Below are 24,998 nucleotides of genomic sequence, written 5' to 3'. Positions count from 1 at the left end.
TGGTCCCTCACTCCTTCCAGTCTGACAGCCACCATGGCAGAGCTGCCAATGAGAATATGAGGCCCTCCTGGGGAGGTTCCGGCTGGAAATAGACGAGCGGGGATTGGGAGCCAGAGAGTAAAGCGGGGAGACAGTACACAAGGAAAGGATAAGGGTGAGCAAAGACACCGAGGATTTTTGCAACTTTCTTGCCACTCTTTATCTTCCACTTTTTTGACCTCATGACACATGTAGAGTAAAAGCTCCTGAACAGACTCACCAGAGGAGGGAAAACTGTTTTTGAGGTAGGAGTGAAAGGTTCTGTAGTGGAGAGAGCTGGAGCCCGAGACCCAGTGCAAGTCCTGCTGTGTGTCCTGAGCAGACCAAGTGCCCTCTCTGGGCCTCCTGGCTCCTCTCAGTGCGCAGCCTGGCCAGGTACTCGTCACAGCCTCCTGCAGTCTCAACCTCTGAGGGTTCCGTGTGGACAGCGAGGCAGGAGGAAAAGCCTGTCTGCAGCCGGCCAGGCCTGGCGGTGCTGAACCTCCCAAGGCTGAAGCCAGGCCTGCGGAGTCAGGCGAAGTAGCCCCAGAGGAAGACATTGACGGCCAGCAGCAGCACAGCGTTAATGTTGCAGACGCTCCTCCAGAGCGGCTCCTCCGCGATGCTGGTCAGTTTCTGCTCCAGGGCGGCCTTCTCGGCGGGGCTCAGCGCTTGCTCCGGGGCTCCTGAGATCCCGCAGAGCCAGCGCCAGAGCCACTGTCCCCAGGACCTGCGTGGGGCTGAGGAACAGGAGTCAGAGGGGAGGGAGGCAGGGGAGCGGCAGAGCACAGGTGGGAGAAAGGGGATGATGAGAGAGCAGGGCCGGGAGAGAGACGGTGAGAAACCCAGGAAAGGAGCGAGGTGCACAGAAGGGGCAGAGGCAGGTCAGCTTAGCCCTGGCGCAAGCCGCAGGCGGGGTGCTGAGCTAGGGCGTCACGCTGAAACCCCAAACTGTTGTAGAGCGGATTCATCTCCAGGGGCGGGGGTGTTGGGGGTGAGGGTAATGAAGCTCATCCCAGTTCAGAGCGCCCGAGGACCCAGTGGCTCAGCGTTAGGAAGTGCACTGCCCTGCGGTATAAACCAAATCCTACAGCTGCACTTTCTCAGTAATGAGGGCAATATTTTGGCTCCCATTTGCCTTACTCGTTTAATATCAGTAGTCATCTGGGAAGAGGAAGGGTGATATTTTGAGGATTCCCTTAGAGACCCTGTTCCCAGTGAATTCCCAAATGGGGTCTTTGGGGACCCATGACTTGGTGTCTGTCTCCATCACTCCCCTCCTCCCCGTACGCCCTCAGTCTACCTCCAGGCTGCTCCCGGCTGGGGTCTTCTGCTCCTCCGGGCCCTGTGGGGCCCTCCCCAGAGGCCATCTGCGCTGTTCCCGCTGTGCTCTCAGGGGGCTCCTTCTCCAGCTCAGAGCAGGGGCAGTGCCGCGTCCACCAGGTCAGGCGAGCCAGCTGGAGGGAAAGCAAACAGTCTCAGCTCAGGTGCCTTTGGAGGGCACTCAGGCTGTAAGAAGAGAGGACCCTGTTCCTGGGAGGCCGGCAGAGCCTCATGGAGAACAAGGAAGGAGCTCGCGGCTGGAGGCGGCCGGGCTCTGAGTACCGACTCACCCATCCTTTGAAAACCTGAACTCCTTGCACCTGCTCCACGCAAGCCTCCTGCCAGGGGCCAAAATCTCAGCAGATCGGGCTGGGCCCCTGACCTCCCAGAGCTCACAGACAGGGAGAAGCAAGACTGGGGACAGGCAGACAGGTGCCCTGTAGTGTAAGGGAGTTAGAGAAGACGAGGTTCGGAAATAGACTGGCGCTTTACAGGAACAGATAACCTTTAATGAGGCGAGAAGGGGCAGCAGTCAGATTAGTGAGCTGCTACACTAACCCAAGAAAAGAGTAAGTATATATAGGCATATACCTGGAAATCTACTGTCTTAAGGGGGCCTGTTCTTCTCCAAGGCTGTTCAGAGTAGTTCTCTCTTAAATGGCTGGGTCAAGGAATTCTGGAGATCCACCAGCGGCTGGACCAGCTGGGAGCTGGGCGTAAGCAACCTTAATGTCCTTTTATTTTTTTTTTTTTTCCTTCAGGTGAGAGAGTTCTTTGCTTTGCATAGAATGGTGGGGAGGACCCTGAGGGAGGTTTTAACTCCAGGCTGTTTTGAGCCTTGTAACTTTCCTTCATGCCCCACATAGCGACTTCTGTGGTCAGGTGGAGGAGCTGACCCTAAATGAAACTGGCCGGCAGTGGAGAGTCACAGAAGACAGAGGCAAAGGAAAGAGGTTGAGCTCTAGGCTTTAGAAAGATCTCCTGGAGTGAACTGATGGGATCCAGCCTAGCGCCGGGTGTGCAAGTGAAACAAGAAAAAAGGAGCAGCCCGAGGTCACGGGAGGGGGCAGTGTCAAGGTTAAGGAGTGAGCTCTGCAGGCTGTGACAACTGAACAAGCAGGCGGGGGAGAGAGGAAATGACAGCTCACACAAGGAACAACGGTATTTAAGGAGCAGGAAGAAAGCCCCATGACAATGGCAGAGGGGCAGTCAGCTGGCAGGAAAAAAATACAATGAGCAGAAAAGAGGTCTCCGGGATGCAGCATGTGGGCAGTGACATCTGGTTCTTCTCAGAATCCACTTAAGGTGAGGATGGGGAAGTGGCCATTGATTTTTAGTTACAAGGTTGTTGGGCATCTTAGCGTGAGTGACGCCAGAGGGCAGTGGGGCACCAGCCAGATGGCAGTGGGATGGGAAGTAGATGAGAGGGAAGCAGAGGCTGGGGATGGAGACCATTCTTCACAAAGTTTGCTGCTGAGGCTCAGAGAGCGAGACAACTGTATCTGGAGGAGACCAGGAGCCAGGGAGGAGGTTTTTCATTGGGAAGGATTTTGGTGCGGAATGAGACAGCAGACAGTGGGGAAGCTGCAGGATCAAGGAGTGGGCGGAGACCATTTCTGGAGTGAGTCCCCTGGGGAAGTTAGCCTCTTGGCTAATCTGTGAAGACGCTGCTTGTTTGTAGGCTTTCATTACGCCAAAGGTATACATTGTTTTGCCAACTCTAAAGGTAAGGAGTGTTATTTTACTTCCACCCAGTGTGTCAGGGACCAACTTTTGGCATGGGCTGTGTTACGGGCAGAATACTGTTCCCCCCATATTCACATGCTGAAGTCTTAATCACCCCGTTCTTCACAGTGTAACTGTATTTGGAGAGACGTTCTTTAAGGAGGTGTGTGTCAAGTCCTTTCAATTGTGTCTGACTCTTTGTGACCCCATGGACTGTAGTCCACCAGGCTCCTCTGTCCATGGGGTTCTCCAGGCAAGAATACTGGAGTGGGGTGCCATGGCCTCCTTTCGGGGAGTTTTCTGACCCAGGGGTTGAACCCACATCTCTTAGGTCTCTTGCACTGGCAGGTGGGTTCTTTATCACTAACACCGCCTGGGAAACTCCTCTTTAAAGAAGTGATTAAGGTTAAATGAGGTCTGATGAGTGAACTCCAATCCAATGTGACTGTTGTCCTTAGAAAGGAGATTAGGACGCAGGCAGACATAGGAAAAAGCCCACATGAAGACAGAGGGAAGATGGCCGTCTATGAGCCAAGGAGAGAGGCCTCGGAGGAAATAAGCCTGCTGACACCTTGACTTCTGGCCTGCAGACCTGCGTGAAAATAATTTCTATCCTTGAAGCCGCTCAGTATGTTGTACTTTGTTACAGCAGCCTGAGCGAACTAATGCCCTTTTACTCTAAAGAAAACAAAGTTTCAAAAGACAGAACATCCTCTGTCTCAGTTCAGTTCAGTGGCTCAGTGGTGTCTGACTCTTTGCAATCCCATGAGTCCCAGCACGCCAGGCCTCCCTGTCGTGTCTGGGGACTGGTAAATCCGTGAGCATGGGAGCTGTGAGGGTTTCAAGCTGAGCTCTTACTTTGCTAGATTGTTTATTTTTTCATAGACCAGTTTCTTCAAGGTCCAACTCAAAGTGGCCTTGTAGGACCGCCCTTCCCCTCCCCCAGGGGCGCCTGCCTCTCCTGCTCTCTTTGAGCGTGGTCCTTCTGTGCTTTCTCTTGGTAGAGTAACTGTTGGCGGTGTTGCGGTCTTCCTTTCCTCCTCCCCCTGCCCCCCACTTCCCATGGACAGTGGCTGGCAGGGACCGTTCATCTTTGTAAGCCCAGGACAGGCCTGGCCCAGAGTAGGTGCCCACTGAATAATTTTCCAATTGAATGAATTACTTTTCACTTGGGAATGAACAGCACTAGGAGCTCACCATCCCTGAGACATCTGTGACCACAGCGCAGTAGAGTGAAGGTCAGGGGTGGAATTCCAGGCACTGGGGAAGGGGAGCATGGGGGCCTCACTCCCAGCACTCCACTTGCCTTTTCCTCGGGGATGGGAGCTGTGCAGAGGCTGACAGTGATGATGACGATGGCCGTGAGCCCGCAGAGGAGGAGTGCGAAGTAGAGGTAGTGGAAATCCTTGAGCACGGCCGGCCTGCGGTCCTCCTCCCCGCAGGCTGGGGCTGGGTAGCAGAACTCCAGGATCATGCGTAGAAGCCCCACCACCAGGCCAAACAGGAGGCCCCAGAAGGCTCCCTGCGGAAAGAGGGCATACCAGCGGTGGGATCCAGGCGGGAGATCCCCAGAGGCTAAAAGCCACAGGTTGTCACAGTGTGTGCAAGCCTGCCTGAGTGAGTTCCCCGTGAATGCTGAGGTGCTGTCTTATCCTAAAGGCAAGCAGAGTGATATACTGGAGAGGACATGGGCTCCAGAACCAGACAGACCAGGCTCCACGGAAGAACAATGATCAAAGCAGTGACTCGACCTCACTCACGAGCAGCGATAAGCAGGTTACTAAGTACTAAGGATAGATGTTTAATGTTTAACTAGAATGGAATCTTTGTAATCCATGGGGAAAACCAGGATCTTCCTCCCCAGATTCCTGTCATAATAAATCAGAATTAGAGCACTTCCTTTTTTAAAGAAAAGCTCAATTTTCATATCTTCTCTGTAGCACTGTTAGGCCCTAACCTACACCTGTTTCCCAGGTATAAGGGTTAGAAGGCTTTTATTTTCAAAATATGAGATGCTGGCCCAGTTTCAAAATTCTGGAATGAATAGAAACCTCCAGAACTGAACAGATCCCAATGTGCATTCTGGTTATCAGCAGGGGGCCTTGAGCTCGGCAAACAGTAGACCCAGCAGAGGCCTGGCTTAGCTACCCCACTGAGGGGCGGGGGCGGGGGGCTCCATGGTCTCCTTCATGATGGCGCTGGGCTCTCACATGGTCCCTGTGCAGTCATGTCTGCAACGTTTCTTACCTCCCCCGAGGTGCAGCCAATCGATCTGGGGCTCTCTTTTCCAGGCTATCCCAGGGAGTGACCAAGGTTACCCTCCTGGTGCCTCCCAGGATCTGTTAGATTGCAGTGCAGCTTCATGAATGGTACATGTGCACCCCTGTAAGCTCACACTTTTTTCATCATCCTCTTTGCTGTAAATTTGCTGACATGTAGAACCTTACAGTTTTAGAGATCTTCCTGTCCCCACGGGCTTTTACACACACTGACCCTTCTGTCTGGAATACTCTTTCCTCTCCCATTAATCCTTCAGATCTCAGCTCAGATGTCACTTTGTGACCCCCCCTCCCAGGCATCCCATAGGTTAGGTGCTCCTGCTTTTTGCTCCCATAGGAGCCATTCTATTTGTGTATATTTTTTTATTGCTCACTTGTGTCCAACTCTTTGTGGCCCCATGGACTTTAGCCCGCAAGGCTCCTCTGTTCATGGAATTGTCCTGGCAAGAATACTGGATCAGGTTGCCATTTCCTACTTCAGAGAATCTTCCTGACCCAGGGACTGAATCCGCGTCTCTTTCATCTCCTGCACTGGCAGGCAGATTCCTTACTGCTCGCACCACCTGGGAAGCTATCCTACTTTGCTGATACCACATGTTGAATCATCTCTCCTCCCTCTGGCCCAGTGGTGGCAGATGTGAACTCTGCAAACCATTGCATCCCCAGAGCCTCCATAACGGGATTGATGTTTGTTGAGGGAATGAATAAATCTCAACCCGTTGATGTGGATGGGGAGCTGGAAGCCTGGAGAGGGCAGTCAGGTTCTGGACCGAGCAGCTATCCTGACCCTCTGACGTTCTGGGAGAGACAGGTGTGCTCTGTACTCACAGGCTCTGTGACCCTCTTGCAGAAGATGGCCAGCAGGAAGAGGGCAGTGATGGGTGGGGCCAGGTAGCTGGTGACAGACTGGATGTAGTCAAAGAGCTGCCCGCTGTTGGAGCTTTGGATGATGGGGATCCAGAGGATGCTGACGACGACCAGGACCACCACAAACACTCTGCAAGAGAGCACAGGGCGCTGTGAGGAGCGCTCAGGGCAGCACAGCAAGGGGTGAGTGGGAACCAGGAAGGGAGAAAGGAGAGGAACGCGTGGTCGCTGAATCAGAGACTGATAGAAGGCCAGGATCACAGATGCAAAGATTACAGAAATTTTTATTTGTAAGATCCCAGAACATTAGAATTATAGAATCCAAATAAAACCCTGGAATTTAAAAATTAGATCCCTTGAAGGGGGTGTGTGGACCACCTGCTTTCAGGAAGAAATCCATACCTTTCCCCTTTACCATACACCTCAGTAAACAGCCTCTGGTTGAAAAACTGTGTTTTGGGTGCAATAGTGAATATTGCCAGGAGATGGCGCCCAATCCCCACTGATTGCTGTAAAACTTGACAGGTGGGCAGAGATAAAGGGATTCTGTCCTCTCCTCACCTTTCTCTCCCATTCTCTCTCTTTCTGGCCCCAGTAGAGCAGTAGCTACCTAACGGCCTCCCTGCCATTCATTTCCCTCTCATCCTCCACCCATTTGTACAATCTGTCCTGCACTCAGATCCTTCAATGGTCAGTCCCTGGGCGTAGAGCTGGGGGTGCACAGATGAATGGGCATTAGGGGTCCCTTAGGCAGAAGGCATCGTGATGGAAGAAGGCATCGTGATGGAAGAAACAGGGCAAAGGTAAGGAGATGGACAAGAGTAAGTTATCTAAACTCAAGTACCATCTACCAGAAGGGAGAATGAACATCCAGAAACTTGAGTTATAGAACCTTAAATTATGAAGTAAAGATTTCAGAAAGGTCCTCTTAACTTTATGTAAGCTATAAATCCCCAACCTAGGGAGAAAAAGTAAAAATAGCCACCAAGTTATGTCTTGAAAAGCATAAAATGAATACCTATGAGATAAGGTTCAAAATTTTCAGCTGAGTGTTTAAAGCTCTGCATCCTTTGGAGACAAACTTTCTATGAACATCTCCATCCACCCACGTCCCTCACAGCATTACCTGTGTTTCTGCCTTTCTCTTAAACTGTGTGCGCCCTCGGGGCAGGACCGTATAAATCACCCCTGCGTCCCCAGCACAAAAGTATGATGCAAGATGCCTGCTGAGAGTGAGTCTGGTGGAGTGAATGAGTAGTCTTTCTGGTATCCTGGGGTGACAGCCAGGGCTGGTCTGGAAGACACTGGGGGTGAGCTGCTGGCTAACTCCTTCCCATCAATACAGTTCATCTTTCATTGGTTAAATGCTTTGTCAGCTTCTCTCATTTACCCTCTTGATCAGTTCCAAGATAAAGTTGAACAGGCAGGCAGGGAAGAGACTTTTTTTCTCCTTATCTGGAGGGAGGTAAATGGTCCAGGGTTGGGGCAGAACTTACCTGATGTCAGAGAGAAAGGTGGTACTAGGATCCAGGTGCTGTGGCTGCCGGGCAGCATCTAGACCCAGCCACATCTCCTTGGGGTAACCCAGGGCACAGAGCAGGGGGGAAAGATGTCTGCCTACAGGAAAAGGACCCAGGAAGGATGGGCCTGCGCACCTGCCCACCACCATCAGCTCCTGCTCTGTTGCGTTCCTGCGGAAGCGCTGCCACACGTCAATGGCGAACAGGGTGCTGCTGCTGTTGAAGATGGAGGTGAGTGAGCTCATGAGGGCGGCCATGATCACCGCAATCATCAGGCCCCGCAGACCTGGGGAGAGACGAGGTGACTGTGGACCGCCGGCCCGTGAAAGCTGATCTGCCGGGAGCTACAGAGGCTACCAGCGTCCAGCAGAGCCAGGAGCTCAGAGGAGGGGGAGGGATGGCAGAGGTGTTGAACGAGGTGCCCATCCAGGAACCCAGGAAACCCATAGAACTAGAGGCTGGTCCCAGCCACCCTCTGCCTCTGCCTTCATCTGCGGCCATGGCCTAGTCATCTCCCCTCCCTGAGCCTCAGTTTCCTCATCTGCACATTAAAGGATGTGGGACCAGGTGACCTTTAAGGTTCTCTTCAGCTTGGCCATCTCAATCTGGGTGTTAAACCTGTAGACACTTGGTTAGTGGGCCCTGGTTGGGAGAAGGGTGATGATTAATTATTGAGTTTTTTCAGTGTTTTGTACCTTTATCATGGACACTATGGTGCCAAACTAAAGCCCCAGCCTGGGCAGCAGAAAGCTCTGAGCTTTTGAAAAATTTTCATTTTATTTATTTTAATTTCTAATGCAGACTTTAAAGATTAGTTCCCATTTACAGTTACTAAAAAATATTGGTCATGTTCCCTGTGTTGTACACTGCATCTTTGCGCCTATCTTATACCCAGTAATTTGCATCTTTCAGTTCCCCACCCCAGGGTCCCCCGTCCTCAGGAACCACTAGTTCCTTATCTGTCTCTATGGATCTGCTTCTTTTTTGTTATGTTCACTAGTTTATTTTAGATTCCATATACAAGTGATAATATGCCATATTTGTCTTTCTCTCTCTGATTTATTTCACTGAGTATATGCCCTCCGAGGTCATCCATGGTGTTATAAATAGCAAAACTTTGTTCTTTTTATGGCTGAGTAGTATTCCATTTGTGTGTGCCTGTGTGTGTGCACACCATCTTTATCCATTCATTTGTTGATGGACATTTAGTTTACTTCCTTATCCTGGCAATTATAACTAGTGCCACTGTGAGCAATGGAGTGCCTGTATCTTTAAGAATTAGTAGTTTGGGTTTTTGGCGTATATACCCAGGAGTGGAACTGTGGGATCTTACAGTCATTCTACTTTTAGTTTTTTGAGAAACCTCCTTACTATTTGCCATGGTCAGAAGCCATGGGTTTGTTTCCTGATTTTGTGAGTAACTAGCTGTGTGATCTTTGGACCAGGCCTGATCCTTTCTGGGCCTGTTTTACACCTGTAACAAGGGAGGGTGGGGCCTGCTGATATCTGGTCTATATGATTCTGATGAGGAAGCATCTAGAAACATGACTATCTGGCCAGATCCACCTTAGTCCTCCTTCCCCTCAGTCCAAATATTTAACCACCCCCTGCATGCCTCCCTAGAAGGCTCAAGGTGGCCCAGATCTAGGATAGCATCTCCTCTGGGGCCCCTGCTTCTTCTGTTGGTTAATGATAAATTCTGGTCTCTAACCAAGTTATCCCAGACCTCTTCCTCTACCTCCTTCCCACCTCTCTCATCCAGTCCCTCTGCGTCTGCTCCATCATAGCTGGGCCTCCACCCCACCTCCACTATTTGTTTGCTTCATTTCACCTCCACTATTTCTACTGGAGGGAGGGAATAACTCAACTTTCCTCCATAAACCTGCCTTTTCTTCTATGTCTCCAGTCTCAATATCACTATATACTCAAGACCTGTGAGCCCTCTTTGGATCTCTCTGTCTTTCTTGTCTGTGAAATGCGATCAGTCGAGTCTTGCCAATCACATCAAGTCACCATCACAACCTGGACCACTGGAAATCCCTTAGTAATCATCTCCCTGCCTCCCCCTAAGCTGAACCCTCCATGTAGAGTGATCCTTCTAAAGCACACATCTGATCATATGTGTGTGTGCTAGTCACTCAGTCGTGTCCGACTCTCTGTGACCCCATGGACTGTAGCCCACCAGGCTTCTCTGTCCATGGGATTCTCCAGGCAAGAATACTGGAGTGGGTTGCCATTTCCTTCTCCAGGGGATCTTCCCAACCCAGGATCGAACCCGGGTCTCCCACATTGCAGACAGGAGCTTTACCATCTGAGCTACTAGGGAAGCCCCTAGTCGTGTATGCTGGCCTGAAACCCCCGTGACCCTCCACTGCCCCCAGAGTCAAGGCCATGCCACACAGTGGGGCATGGCTACCATGTCCTCCCCGCAAAGCTCATCTCATTCCTGCTGCATCTGCATCTGTTCAGACTCCTCTCCCTCTCAACCCTGGGCCTTCGCACAGGCAGCACCCCCCCGCCCCCAGAATGACATTTCCCACGCCCCTCCCCCTTTGTCTGCCTAAGATGTCCCCCGGTACTAAGCTCTATTTCCTCTCCTCTGGAAAACCTTCCTTCACATTCCCCAAAGTGGGTCAGGTGCTTCATATGGGTCCCTCATCCCCACTGGGTCATGCTGGTCACATTGCATTGTGCCTCTGCCCTGGAGACTGCAGAGTCCTGCCTCTTATCCCTGCCTCTCCAGAGCCAGGGCACAGAGCAGCGCCTCACAGATGCTGTGAAAACGCGTGTGTGTGTGTGTTAGGAAGTGGGGTGCGGAGGTAGATGTTCCCATTTTCTCTACCCATCCATGTGCATCCTTGATGCGATCGATCTGTCCTGGATAGTGGGTTCTGGATGTTGCTGGAAAGCTGGTGGGAAGCACGCTGCGAGGGAGACGGACTTACCCACGGGCATGAGAGCCATGACCAGCTTGGGGTAGGCAATGTTAGAACACCCCACGCGGGCCCCGCAGATCGCTTGGCAGACGTCGGGGTCCACACAGCCCACCTCATCTGCAGAAGTGGTGGCAGTTAGACCCAAATTATCCCATGCCTTCTCAGGTTGCCTCAATACGTGCTTTCTGACCCTATAGAAAAATGCTCACTGGTGACTCTGGCAGGGACCAGCATCTAGAGGGTCCAAGAACAGGCTGATATTGGGTCTTATTGGGTTTATTAGTATCTCATAAATTTCTCAACCACATACCACCCTGCAAAGCCTGACAGACTCCTTTAGATTTTCGGCCTTTTATTTTAACAAATAGTAAATATCATTACAAGGCACCATGAGAGCCTCAGTTTGTCTTTCCCTTATAAAGAGAAAGCTGGACTTTAAAATGACATTCAGATACAAGTTTCTTCTACTGAAATACATGCTGTATGTCAGACCTACGAAGCCTAACATATTTACTATGTGTTCTTAATAGAAACAGTGTGTGTGGCCCCTGCTCTGGTCCAGTATTGCTGGAGGTGGACTGGTTCTTACCTGGGTACAGGGTCCGGCTGATCATGCCGGGCATGACGATGAAGAACATGGGCAGGATCTTCAGGTAGCCCCCCAGCACGGAGCCCCCCTTGGCATGGGACAGACTTTTGGCGGAGAGAGACCTCTGCACAATGACCTGGAAAGGCGGCAGGGCAGGCGTGCCACCTGGGCTGGCTCGGGCTCCGCTCAGCCCTGGTGAGCCCTGGCATGGCCGCTGACTGTGCCCCACACCCACCCCCCTGAGCCAGTCCCAGCCGTCTGTGCGCCGGCGCATGCGGTCTGCCCACAGGAGCCCTCCCAGTTGGTGGCGAGCTGGCCAAGCTTGGCAAGGGCGTCACCTGGTCAGTGCACCAGCACCAGGTGGCCAGCACTGTGAGCCCGAAGATGAGGCCTGGCCAGGGCAGGTCCCCACGCACAGGGTCCCGGAGCATGTGGAAGGCGTCGGGCCGGGGGAGGTGACAGCTGGTGTTGGGGACTGTGACGTTAGGGAGGGCCTGGCTGTACCGCTCCTCCAGGCCCGGGTACCAGCCCACCTCCTGAAAGCCTGCAGGGAGAGACCTCAGTGAATGAAACAGCCCTGGGCTTGTCACCTACTCCCACCCCCAAATCCCAGTCCTGTGTGGGATCCCTGAGCTTGGAACCCACATGGGACTTGGGGATGAGAGAGGGAAGCGGGGCTCAGGCTCAAGAGCCCCGGTTTGGTGTAGAGAGAATCCTGTTCTTTGGGGGCCCCGCCTGGAGTGGGGAATGGCTCTGTGCTCTGCAGACCGTGGAGGTGACATCCAGAGCCGGATCAGAGAGGAATTTGGAGGGGCAGGGATGTACTCGGGCCTCTTCCTTACCCAGAAACATGAGGACCAGGGCTCCCCCGACCATGATCACCGTCTGCAGAGTGTCTGTGTAGATCACGGCCGTGAGGCCCCCTGGGGACCCAAGGAGAGGGCTCGTCAGCACCCGCAGGGCCTTCCTCTCGGGGTGCCCGCCCTGTGCTCGGCCACACTGGAGAGACCAGAGAACACGCGGAGCCCTCAGCCAGTGGACTCTGGCCTCTGACTTCCCCGCCCCTCGTGTTCTCCAGTCCGCCCAGCAGGTGAGGCTGGTCATGGTCCCAGGCCCTCAGGTCCTGCTCTTTCTGTCCTCCGGCTGTGCTTTTGTGATATACCAAGTCCCGTCCTTGGCTGCACTATCAGCTCCTCCAGGAAGCCTCCCTCCTTCCTCCCCACCCTAGCACCTCCCTCCTTCCTCCCCCACACCTTAGCCAGCAGGAAGTCTGCCTGAGCCCACGTCTTGGGCATTCAGGCCTGCGTGAGGGGCTCTGGAGGAGACAGGAGAAGGCAGGCTTGTGGCTGTTGTCTGGAGCAGCCTGTGGTGACTCTGGCCCGGGTGACAGTCCCCCATTCATCACCCAGGTCCCTGCTGTCCATCTTTCTCTGTGTCTCCTAGTGTCTCTCCTTCCCTGGCTCTCTCTGGCTGGCTCTGCTTCCTCCTGTTTCTTCCCTTTCTGACTCCCCTTTGCTCTGATGCCCTGTCTTTCCATCAGATGCACTGTGTCTTTCCATCTTTTCCTCTGATTCTGCATCTTTGCCTGCCTCTCTCTTTCCCCCTTCTGCTTCTCTTTCTCACTCTCCCGGTCAGATTTCACTGTGTCCCTCCCAGGACCTCTGTGCCCCTGCTGTCCGGAGCTTCCCACCCCACCTCTCCCTGTCTCTGTTCCCAGCCCCTGCACCTGACGTGACCTCCCCTTGGCCCTACCTGTGATGGTGTAGACGGCCGTCACCACCAGCAGGGTCACTGTGGAGAGGTAAAGGTTCCAGCCCAAGGCCATCTGGATGAACAGGGCTCCAGAGAAGATGTCAGTCTGCAGGGACAGGGACCCAGGAGTCCAGGTCACCCGAGGCCCTCTGTGTGGCCACTGGGGAATGTCTCCTTCCTGCTCAGTGATGCCAGGTGCTGTTGGCCCTCAGAGCACAATGAGGGTGAGCCTTAAGTGACGTGCTCGGGAGGATGGGCTTGGCCTGTGGACACTGAGGAGCTGTGGGGATTGCAGCGCAGAGAAGCACACAGTTCTGAGCCTGAGAGCCCTGTGATCTGGCTGCGCTCCCAGGGGCGTGTGCTGGTGGTGAGAGGACGGAGCCGCACACTGAGGAAATGAAGCAGGAGGGGGTCAGGAGGAAGAGGCCACTGGGGGAGAGGGTGGGAACCCAGAGGGCCTCCAACTGCTCCCTGAAAGAGCACCAGCCCACTCGGACCTGATGGGGGCCCCAGATGACCTGATAGAGCAGGAGCCCCAGTGCAGATGACGCAGATCCTGGATACCCACGCGCTGGGCTTTATTGGAAGACTTGGGGTCACAGCCTTGGCCTGCGCTGATTTAGGGTTGCTTACAAGCATTGGTGGAAAAGAGGCTGTAGTTTTTCCAGCCCTGAACTCAGGGCATGCTTGCTGGTCCCTTTCCCTGAGTGTTTTGTGATCCATGACAGGGGTTACAACGTGGCAGAGCCGCAGGAGGCCTGGAATGGGCCACAGGGCCCCAACATCAGTTCCAGCCCCAGAGCTAGTGCTCTGTGTGGACCTTTGCAAGTCGTTTGACCTGAGTTTGTCTTCCAAGTTTGCATCAATAGAGGAGGAATATGTCCTTTTTAATGGTAACATTCTCAGTGCTGAATGAAGACTAATTTAATGGGAAGATAAATGAATGAATAAACTTGAAATTGTGAGTTCTTTGGATAGAGGGACGGTTATTCACTCAACAAACATTTATCATCCATCTCTAATTACCCTGTTGTTGAGGTTGGGGGGCGCAGAGCATGTGATGAAGGGGTGTGAATTCATCCTCCATTTCTATTGTCCTTCCTCTAGCCATCTAGCCATCCATCCGTCCACCTATTCACTTATCCATCCATCCATTCACTTATCCATCCATCCATCTATCCAGCTATCAATTTATCCATCCATACATGCGAATGGCAACAACGTGCTGTGCCCTCTACTAAGCATTTTCAGAGCGACATGATATGGCCACATGGGAAGGTACTCACTGAAATCTTGGTGAAGATGTAGAGGATGAGAGAAAGGACAGACATGTACACCTGGATCCTCTGGCCCCCGAATCGCTTCTTCAGGTACTGCGGCATTGTGACCACGCCGGCTGCAATGTACACGGGGACGAAGATCCAGCCAAGGGCCAGAAGCAGCCAGGTTGCCTGGGAGAATGGGGAGAAAGAGGGATCCATGTTCTTAATGCAGATGGAGGAGGGGCGGTCCATGCAGAGAAGAGCCCTGGGCGGGGAAGTAAGAGACCGGAGGCCTGATTTCAGTCCTGTGTGACCTCTGATGAGGTCCATCAGGACTTGGTTTCCTTATCTATAAAATGGGTTCTCCATTTACTGTGCAGCCTCCCCAAGCACCTTTGAGGTTTCTCTCAGCACTAAGGTCAGGGACAAGGTAGGGTAGAGTGGGTTAAGACCCCCTCTATCCCCGAGAATCTTCCAGGCCAGCTTCCTTACATTCCACTCAAAGCCACCCACAGCAAGACCTCCAGCAGCCCCCGTCCCAGCCAGGCCGATGAACAAGCCGCTGCCCACATTGCTGGACATCAGAGATGCTCCGATCTGCAAAGCACAAGTGGGGTCAAGGGTCAGTTTTCATCTGAATCAATTTGGAGTCAGGATTATGAGCTTCAGGATCTGGGATGGAGGCAGAGAGAGCAGAACCTGAACTCATAAATGTGAGATCAGAGGGAGGAGAGGAAATTGGGGAGCAATGAGGAGGCTGAACAGAACAGGCATTAGGCACTTACTGTTTGTTGGGCACTGTGCTGGGCATTTTATATGCACTAATACACTTAATCTTCAAAATTATTTGGAGGCATGGATACTAATCTTTCCACTTTACAGAGGAAGGAGTTAATGTTAGGAGAAATGAAGTCACTGCCTCCAGGACCCCCAGGGATTTGAGAGGCAAAGTGGGAAAGAAGAAAAGACTTGGAAAGCAAGGTCCATTAAGGAGCATGAAGCTCTGTTCTGGGGCCATGGGTCTAAGGGCCTCTGGAGAGAAGGCTAAAGGGAGAAGGGGAGTCCCCCTTGAGAGGATGGGGGAGGCCTTCTGCCACCCCTTTCCTGCAGACTCCAGGGGAGGAGCCACGGGGGCTAAGCACAGGGCGGGCCAGCCTCTGAGTTAATTTTTCTCCTGGAGGCAGCCGACTACTCCGAGGCAATGCTGTTAGGCAGATAATGATGACAGTTACAGCGGTCTGCACAGAAGCAGCATTGCCAAGTGCCAGGTTCTGTTCTAAATACAGCAACTCACTGACTCCTCATGACAACCTCAGCAGGGAGGTTCTGTTATCATCCCCATTGTTCTTAGGGAGACTGCGGCACAGGTAAATAACTTGCTCAAGTTCCCGAACTAATCAGCGACAGAATGAGGATTTCGACCCTGGCTATCTGCTCCAGTAACCACTGCTTGACGGGTGCTAGGTAGTTAGTAAGCATTCGTTAGTGTTATCTTTTATTATTAGACAGGATCATTATTGGTAAGAGGAGGGGCTGAGGGCTGGAGGGGCAGAGCCAGTCTTGGACCCTGGGTCACCTTAATAAAATTGTGGCGCTGGGCAGCAGAAAGTGAGAAGGGAAAGCACTGAGCCATTCGGAGAAGAGGCAGGCGTGCAAAGGCACAGAGATAATGAGCCGTCTGACCGAGCTGAGGACTCTGAGCCACCCTGCTGCCCGCGCATACTCCCTCCCTGTCTGGTGGTCCTGGGATGCTGCAGCTGGGCTGGACCCCTGGCCAGAGCACAGAGCACTTGGCCTTCCAGTTTGGAGGAAGAGGCTCCCCAGGCTGTTCTCGGGGCAGCGAGGTGCCTTCACCTCCACCCTGCCCAGGGCTCCTAACTCGTCACTCAAGGAGCCACCCACAAAGTCATCAGGGGACCCGCATGGCTCCTCTGAGACAAGGATGCTGCTGCTCCCTCTGCTCTTGAGTCCCAGCCACACTGCTCTCAGGACACGGGGAGGGGAACCAGGCACTTCTCGGGACTGGCTGAGTAGGGAAGCAGGGAGCTGTTGGACAATCATCACCAGAAGCACACATTCCAGTGGGGCAGAGGGACGGAGAGTCCTCATCCGTGGCTGGTTCCGCCCCAGCTCAGACTGAAGCTGCTCTCACTGCAGGTGGCTCAGCTCCAGCCCTGTCCCCCAAGGAGGGCACCCCACATCCTCTTTCCCACAGGGTGCACATTCCCAGGCCTGGCTCCACCTCCATCTCTGGGAAACCCCGTCCTGCTCCAAAGCCCTGACTTGCCTCACACCCCAGAGCTCTGTCCCCTGCAGGACTGCGCATCCAGGCCAGCCCCTGCTCACCCTCCTGGACGGACCAGAGAAGCCGTGCCAGTCCTCTTCTGTCCTTCTCACAGACTCACTTCCAGGGCTGCAGTTTAGGGCTGGGGTGGGGCACAAGCTGAGCAGAACAGCCTCCAAGGGGTTCTCATTATTCTGGTGAGGGGGTGCTGGCAGCACCGGTGACCCTGCCCCTGTCCCTGTGAGCTGCCAGGCCCACAGCCCCCACATCCCTGGGGATTCTGTCATACTCCTGCCTGCACCTCTCCTTGTCTCAGACACCGAACCTTCCAGAGAGCCCTGTGGGCCTTCTGGGCTCCTCCACTCTTTGGGTGGGGAGGCTGGTGAGAATCAAGACAGGGGTGTGAGTGTGTGTGTGAGTGTGTGTGCGTGCACACACGTGCCATGCGTCAGGCATGCCCGGGCACATGCCCAGCCTCAGTGGCCCCTGGGGCAGACTTCTGCACTGTTAGTTTTGAGGCAGGGCTCACCTCCCTCCTTATTTCAGGAAGAGGAAGCTAGCCTGGATGACCAAGAGGAGCAAGTGGGGAGGCCTGCTGGGAGGGCCTGGGCTTCACAAAGGCCTCAGGGTGGTGGAATTTTACCCCTAGGATTTCCTTCCCTGAACTGCAGTATTTATGTGTCACTTTCCCAAGAATATCTTTCCTAAGCCCACTTCCACTGTCCAGAGGATAGAGGCCTCCTCCATGCACTCACAGGCCCCTATGCTCCCCTCCGGCTGAGCAACCATCAAGTTTTTTACAAGTCTGTCTTCCAGGTTCAGCTCTGAGCCCCTCTAGAATGGGAACACTCTGGGTGGGCTCTGTAGGTCCAGCGTCCTGCCCGGGACCCACACGTAGGAGGTGCCCAGTTGACGCGGGTCCACCTGTGTGTTTGCAACATCTCTCAGGTTGCCAGGTGTCTCTGGACCTGAGGGAAGGAGTCCAGAGCCAGGAAACCCCTCAGAGGCTGTAGCCTTGGTCCAGGTTGGAGAAGATGAGGTGGGACTGGGAGGTGGGGAAGGAGAAGGAGGAAGGTGAACTCACCGGCCACCAGCTCATGGACCTCCCCGCCAGGAAGTAGCCACCGATGGTCCCTCGGCTCGCACGAATGGATGACTGGAAAGGAAACGGCAAGAGTGAGGAAGTCCCGAGTCTCCCCAGGCTCTGCCCTCGGCCCCAGATTCCCTGCCCTTTGGTTGCTGGCACTGTGGGGACATGGGGTGGGAACCGAGGCTGGAGTTTTCACCATCTTTAAGCTATGGGGCTTTGGTGGGGTCAGCTGCTCTCTCTGGGCCCCCCTGCTCATCACCTCGCCCACCAGGACAGGTGCGAAGAACAAAGGAGCTAATGGGGGAGGGGGCGCTGGGTTGGAGGTGGGGTGGGGTGTGTGAAATGCCCTACTGAATGCATGGCACTGTGCATGTGCCCAGATTATTGGCATGTCCTTTTGTGCCCTATCCTGCCCTCCACCCCATCCAAATATTCCTTCAGGAAGTGAGTTGGGATCTCATCCTCAGGCTACCATGGTGAGGAGACCACCCTGCTCCCTCCACCCAGCCAGACTCCCATCCTGGGGGCTGGGAGGACACAAAGCATTTGGTCCCCAGACAGAGGCAGGGCTCTGCCAGGGGTGGGAATGGGGGGCGGTCTCCTGCCCCTGCCTCAAGTCAGATTACATCACTGAGGCCCACCCAGGGCCCTGGAGCAAACCCTGTCCTGCACTGGGAGGGGGTCAGTGGCTGCCTTTTTGAAGAATTACTCTGAGGGCTGAAAGGGAGTGAGGAATGAAAGAACTTTCTCTCAGAATGCAGAAAGTGAGACAGGGTAGAGGGTAGGGGGGATAAATTTAAAGCCTTTGTTAAGATGCGAGAGTTGGACTGTAAAGAAGGCTAAGTGCCAAAGAGTTGATACTTTTGAACTGTGGTGTTGGAGAAGACTCTTGAGAGTCCCTTGGATTACAAGGAGATCAAACCAGTCAATCCTAAAGGAAATCAACCCTGAATATTCATTGGCAGAACTGATGCTGAAACTCCAATACTTTGGCCACCTGATGGGAAGAGCCGACTCATTAGAAAAGACCCTGATGCCGGGAAGGATTGAAGGCAGGAGGAGAAGGGGATGACAGAGGATGAGATGATTAGATAGCATCACTGACTCAACGGACATGAGTTCGAGCAAACTCCAGGAGATAGTTAAGGACAGGGAAGACCGGCATACTGAAGTCCATGGGGTCACAAAGAGTCAGACATGACTTAGTGACTAAACAAATTTAGATGCTGAAGACAGTAAGTGTCTGGTTGGGTCTACAGACATCAGAAATGCCTGAAGGACTGAAAGAAAGAAGGGGAATTGAAAGAAGCATCTCTTCCCCTAAGAGAAAGGCATATATTACTCAGTAGGGCAGGACTGCTGTACAGGGCCTGAGGCTTGTCAAGCCTTTGCTTGGACTTTCTGTGTCAACCCTGGTCCTCGGGAAGATAGATGAACAGGAAGAATTTACATTACAGATGAGGAAACTGGGGTCCCCGAATGGGAAGCAATTTGTCCAAAGTCATGAAGGAAAGAAGCTGGTGCGTCTCATGACCATGGTCTCCTGGGAGCCAGTGAGCCTGTTTTCTTACTCACACACCTTGGGAAGCAAGGACTGCTTGTCCCACTTTACAGATGAGGAGACTGAGGCCCAGAGAGGGTTCTTGGCCTTGCCACAGCCTTGTAAGTGACCAGCTGGGACTCAGATCCCTCTCTGCCTCACAGCAGAGTCTAAAGGTGCTGGCATTTCCGTCCTTTGCTGCGGAGACAATAGGGGTCATTTATTGCTGCAGGCTGTGTGTTGGGCATTGTACCAGATCCTTAAATGTGTCATGTTTCTAAAGCAAGTATTCCTCTTCATTCTCATTGGGTGAGAAAACTAAGGCTCTGTAGTATATTCCCAGGACCACACTGCCCTAACTGATAGATTTGGCATCTGAACTCAGGGCTCCATGGCCTCCAAGCCTGGCCCCCATACATGGCACCGAGGCTCCGGTGAACGCTGGAGACCAGAACCCATTGGGAGCCACCCGGCTCTCTTCCCATGAGCACACTTGCCCCAGCTCTTTTAGAAAGCTCAGCTCCATGCCAAGATGCTGCCCACTGGAGGGTGTGGTAGGGTCAGGAGTCAAGCACTCACAGAGTTGGGGATCCTGGCATGAAGAAGATGGCAGGAATGGGACTCAGGGGCCAAGGGTGCATGGGGTCAAAGGCATCAGATGCACGGAGACAGGGAGTCCAGAGACTGGGGTTCAGGCCTGGCCTGCCTCGGGCTCACTGTGTGAGCTCAGACAAGTCACAGCCTTCTCTGGGCCTCAGTTGCCCATCTCTAAATGGAAGGGTTGAGAGGGTGATCCCCCCTTAAAGTCCTTATACAGTGGTCCCTGTTCTTCCCAGACATACTTACCTTCTGCCCACCCCTGCCCCCAGCTCTATGATCGGCTGCAGAAGAGAGCCTGTCTCTGCCTCCCCTGCCAACCTCCAACCTCCAGGCTACTCACCCAGACCCCTACTCCAATGACGAAGACAAAGTAGACGACTAGGACGGCAATATCGTAGGCGTGCAGGCTGACTCCGGGACCCGGCGCTGAGCGTGGAACTGTCGTAGTGCTGACCCCGTTTCCCGAAGCTCCAGGCCCCATTGCTGCCAGCTCCGCGCTCATCTGCCAGTCAGTCACAACCAAACTGGACTTTGAGGTGCTCCTGGCTTCATTCCTTTCCTGTAATGATTAAACAGGCCTGAGCCCCATTGGCCGCTGAGCCATCCCTGAGCCCCACTGGCACATAAAGTCCTGATACTCCCGCCCCTTTCCCCTAACTGCCAGCCCCAAGCCTCTCCCTTTTCCTGCAAACACACACACACACACACACACACACACGCACACACGCACACACACACACGTACACACTCCCACCCCGGAGAGGAGCAGGAGTAGGAGTAGGAGGAAAAGCGCAGGGTCCTGGCGACCTGGCCTGGGCAGGGGGTGGGAGGGAGACTTCAGAATCAAGATGCTTAAGGTCATGCTTATGTGGAGAGGGAACTGAGGCCCAGGAAGGGAAAGGGGCCCCGGAAGTAAAGGTGAAGCTGGGCCTGGAGTGGAGGCGTCTCAGTGGTCGGATCCATGCACAGGGAGAAGGGGGGTCCGCTGTGGTCCTTGCAAGGGGTCCACCACGTCACGTGCTCCTGCCTCCAGCGCACCCAGGTGTCATTTTCCTTTTTTCCTTTTTTCAAGAAACAGGCCTGGGCAGAGACATGGTTTCCTCCAAGCTACAGAGCAAGGCTACAGTTCACAGGCTGCTCGCTTCCGTTGCTTGAGACAGTTGCTTTTCGATTCTCACTCCCTGCATCCTGTTTATCCCATGTGTTGTTTAGTCGCTAAGTCATGTCCGACTCTTCTGCAGCCCCATGAACTGTAGCCCACTAGGCTTATCTGTCTGTGGGATTTTCCAGGCAAGAATCCTGGAACAGGCTGCCCGTTCCTTCTCCAGGGGATCTTCCTGGCCCAGGGATCAAACCTGCGTCTCCTGCACTGGCAGGTGGATTCTTTGCCATTGAGTCACCAGGGAAGCCTCATGTGTAGTTCACAGTAAATGGAAGATCAGTCCCCTTACTGCTGGCACCTGCAGCCTGGGTCTCCCTTAGCCTTCAGGATGTGCCCTCATGGAAGATTCTGGAGCCCAAAGTTCCGCTCGAACTCCAGGCCAGCTATTCCTACTAGCCTCATGAACTTGTTCTCTGAGGTCACTACCCAAAATTTCAATCCAGTGGGACAGCTCACCTCTCCTGTCTCCCTATCCCCACGTGCTTGGATTTGCCCGGCTCCTTCCCAACCTTCTGCTCCTCTGCTCGCCTCCAGCGTCCACAGGGCCCATGGTGAGCAAACACATTTCTATCCTCAAGCTTGTCACCGCTAACCTGCCATCCTCTGTCACAGTGACCAGTTTGTCCCCCGGCACCTTCATCCTTGGTCACCTGCTCATGCGGAAGCTCTTCCTTCTCCCGAGCCCCTGGAGCTGGGGTCAGAACTCAGCGTGCGCTTCCTCATTCCTGCACTGCACGCGTGCCACTCCCAGCAGGGCCGTGCCGACCAGGTCTCCGTCTGTTCTGTGACCTCCATCATCACCGTTTCTTGGAAGTCCTCTCTGACTCCCAGTCTGGGGAACGTCCACAGTCCCAGCCTGCAGCCCTGTTTCTCTCCCTGAAGGTACTTGTCAGTTTAGAGCGTGTCTCTCTTAGATGTGGACCCTGTGTATCTCATTCACATGTGTGTCCCCAGTGATGGGCAGGATCAATGCACTGAGAGTGGAAACTGTCTAACACACAGTGTTGGGGCGAGGAGGTGGGCCAGGGGCAGGGGCAGGGGGAGGAGTGAACAGCAGTGATGCTTTCAGGGGAGGGCTTGCAGTGTGCCTGGCGCAGGGTCTGCAGGGAGACTGGGGGATGCCAGAGGAGACATGGTGTTGAGACTGGCAGTTTAGAGAACCCCCTGGGGCCAGCATAGGGGTGGATGGGGCTGAGGAAGCTGGCACAGAGGTTTAGGCAGAGAAGGGCACCTAGTTGAAAGGATGGAGAGCGCAGGGTTTGGGCTGTTCTTACTGAGCCGGAAGCATGCAGACCTTTGTGGCTTCCTCTCCCCTGGGGTCCCTGCCCCACCTGTGATGCCAAGGTCCAGAATCCTCCATGTCAGGGCCCCCAGCCCTTGGCAGACGTTCCACTCAGCTCCCAGCACCTGCAAATACTTATCCCTGCAATGGAGCTCTGGGTAAGAAGCAGCCCTCGGTTTGTTCAAATCCTAAAAGGACTGACTAACCAATGACACCTTTGACTGAGGGAGTGAAGCTCTAAAGGTGAGATCCTGAGCTTGGGAATGAAAAGCTGATGCAAAGGGAGCTCTCAGAGCCCAGAGCCCAGTCCACACTGTGGAAGCTGTTTCCCATGTGGAAGGAAACCCCCTTTCATAATGCTGCCTGGACATTCCCATCTCCTTGGGGTGCTCCCAGGCCCAGGAAGAAACCAGGGCACATGGTGTTATTCTTCCAGCTGGCGCCACCCTGGTTGCTTGCAAGATCTTCCTGAAAAACCACTCTCAGCAGCCAACCTTTCTGCTGAGAACTTCCTCTTCCAGAACAACAGGAGGTAAGGACTAATATCTACCAGCATGTGGCAGAAGATTTGTGTAGCTCACAACCCCAGTACAATCACAATTTTGTATTAACTGAATGAGCTGGTTTTCTCATCACTGTTTTACAGGTGAGAGGCTGAGTTTCATTGGTGACGTCCTGTAACTGTGGCTTGTTTGGATTCTGAATTCAGGCCTGACTGACTCCAAAAGCTGGGCTGCATCACACGACCGTTTTTGTCCTAGTCCTGTGTCTACAGGGAGAGAGATGGAGGTTTATCCCTTCTCAGGGTGGGTAGGAAACTGCTTCATTGTTTCCCTTCCTGTAGGGTCTCTGAGAGGAGACAGGAGCCCCCCTGGGTCTGGGTCCTGATTCCAGAGACCTGTCAGGCCCCTTCCTGCCACTCTAGCCCTCAGCCACCCTTCTTTCCCTGGCCACCTCTGCCCCCTTCCTGCCACTGTCCTAGCCCTCAGCCCACGTGGTCTGGTGAGGCTGTTGTTTTTTCACATGCTCCTCTAAATTCAAATTCAATCGCAGTTCCGTTTAGCTGGTCCCAGTCACTCACTGAGCACACTCTGGGCCAGGCCCTCTGTCAGGGCTGTCCCATCACACACCTCCAGGGGGCACCATTCCCAAGGATGCAATGTCAGTGGTACCTGGGGCAGAGGCCATGCTTTGCACTGGGCAGCGAGAGGAGAGCAGGCCTGATCCTGGAGGAGGGGCTGTGATGCAGGAGAAAACTACGCCATCTGTGCAGGCCAGGGGAGGCACTAACCTCTTCACGGGGCCTCCCGCTCCAGCCACCAAAGGGCCAAGTCATTTGGACTGCGCCCAGGTCCAGATCACACCTACTCCCAGGCCCCAGGTAGGATGAGGGCTCATGTGGACAGACCAGAGACTTAATTCCAAGAAGAAAGAATTGCCATCTATATGGGGGGTGGGAGGTAAGATTGAGAAAGATGATGACAGAGACCCAGGGATGGAGAAAGGAGAGGAAAGAAAAAGAAGGAAATGAAAACACTCATCACTAAATGATCCCCGTCAGACACCTACCTGCACAGCGTGGCCTGGAACCTCCAGAGCTCAGTGTCTCGGCCTCGGCTCTGGGCAGAAGCTCCCAAAACCTAATGTGACTCTGACCTGGCTTCTGGCAACTCAAGTCCAGGGCGTAGACCAGCCTGGCTCCTCCCCGTGGTGATGAAATCTCACTCCCGCCCACTGGGCCCAGGGTTCTGAGGGACAGTGCCTGTCCTTACTTCCTGATGTTGAACTTGAGAAAGAGATCTTGTCCTGGACTTGGGGCTCTCCCTGCACCCAGGGTCAGATTTGAAGCTTACAGCTCAGAGTTAGCTGCTGCGGCTGCCATTGTCCCCCCGTGCCTGGTAAACAGGTTTCTGAAGAGGAGGGGTGGGGCCGACACTTGGCAACTGGGGCTCTGCCTGGAGCGTGGAAGAAGGTCTTGGCGTGGGGCCACAGCCCACGCACAGGTGTGACGGGCACACGCTTGTGCTGCTCCCTGAGCCCCGGGGGGGTCCCGCATCCCTGAAGTAGCGGAGCCAAGACTTGGAGTCAGAGTATGAGTCCCGGGTCTGCTGCTCACCAGCTTACCTGTGACGGGAGAATCATTTAACCCACCAAGGCCAAGACTTCGCATCTGCAAAGTGAGGCAATAATATGTACCTCTTAAAGAGCTGGGATTATTACGTGAGACAATGTGTATGCAATGAGATGTTGAAATGGGATTGTTTCTGTCTCAGTTTTGGCCGAGGTCCAATGAATGAGGACAGTATAATAGGGGCCGAGTATCCTCCCTGGAATTCCAAAAGTGAGTCAGGACACCCGGGGGGTCATGCCATGGAGAGCATGGCAACAGCTAAGCTCAGAGCACCTGCTGCCCCAGCGCCAGCCACTCCCTTGGCCCTGACACTCACCCTGAGGTCTCACTTGCCCTGGCGCTCTTGGCCCGTGACTGAGCCCAGATGACTGGCCCTTTCCTGCAGGAGGTGTGGCTCAGGTAACGGCATTTTTGGCTGGAGGACACTCCATGGGCCAGCTGAAATTTTGTTCAAACTGAGCTAGAATCCCATGGCAATTGCTTTGCAAAAAGTTGTTGGAGTGACCTGGTGACCCTTCCCGCTTCCCCTTTGGCAGGGGGTGGAGGGGGTCTCTTTCACCATCTAGTGAAAATGAGAGAAGAGTTTCGGAGGGTCTGTGCAGAACTGTATGTGTGTCCAAGATGGTCTCGACTCAGGG

The 24,998-nt window shown here is 53.9% G+C and overlaps 1 protein-coding gene across 4 annotated transcripts; it reads right to left on the bottom strand.

Moving 5' to 3' along the window:
* Positions 1–174: 174 nt before the first annotated feature.
* Positions 175–23,908, bottom strand: SLC5A9 (solute carrier family 5 member 9). Of its 4 annotated transcripts, XM_069590912.1 has the most exons (15): positions 23,799–23,908; positions 20,126–20,344; positions 17,640–17,711; positions 14,764–14,868; positions 14,296–14,460; positions 13,010–13,115; positions 12,100–12,180; positions 11,596–11,801; positions 11,258–11,393; positions 10,678–10,785; positions 7,868–8,018; positions 6,174–6,342; positions 4,373–4,588; positions 1,322–1,475; positions 175–758 (listed from the first exon to the last, which is right to left on the bottom strand). In XM_069590912.1, the coding sequence occupies exons 2-15, from the start codon at positions 20,285–20,287 to the stop codon at positions 550–552; spliced, it is 2,040 nt and encodes a 679-aa protein (XP_069447013.1). In that variant the 5' UTR covers positions 20,288–20,344; positions 23,799–23,908; the 3' UTR covers positions 175–549. The 4 variants fall into 4 exon arrangements, with proteins under 4 accessions (XP_069447013.1, XP_069447021.1, XP_069447032.1 ...); XM_069590920.1 differs by lacking the exon at positions 14,764–14,868 and having other exon boundaries at positions 23,799–23,897; XM_069590931.1 differs by lacking the exon at positions 10,678–10,785 and having other exon boundaries at positions 23,799–23,887.
* Positions 23,909–24,998: the final 1,090 nt, after the last annotated feature.

This window comes from Ovis canadensis, chromosome 1 (assembly GCF_042477335.2).
Source record: "Ovis canadensis isolate MfBH-ARS-UI-01 breed Bighorn chromosome 1, ARS-UI_OviCan_v2, whole genome shotgun sequence".
Taxonomy (NCBI): domain Eukaryota; kingdom Metazoa; phylum Chordata; class Mammalia; order Artiodactyla; family Bovidae; genus Ovis; species Ovis canadensis.
This window is presented reverse-complemented; position numbering and strand designations above follow the sequence as displayed.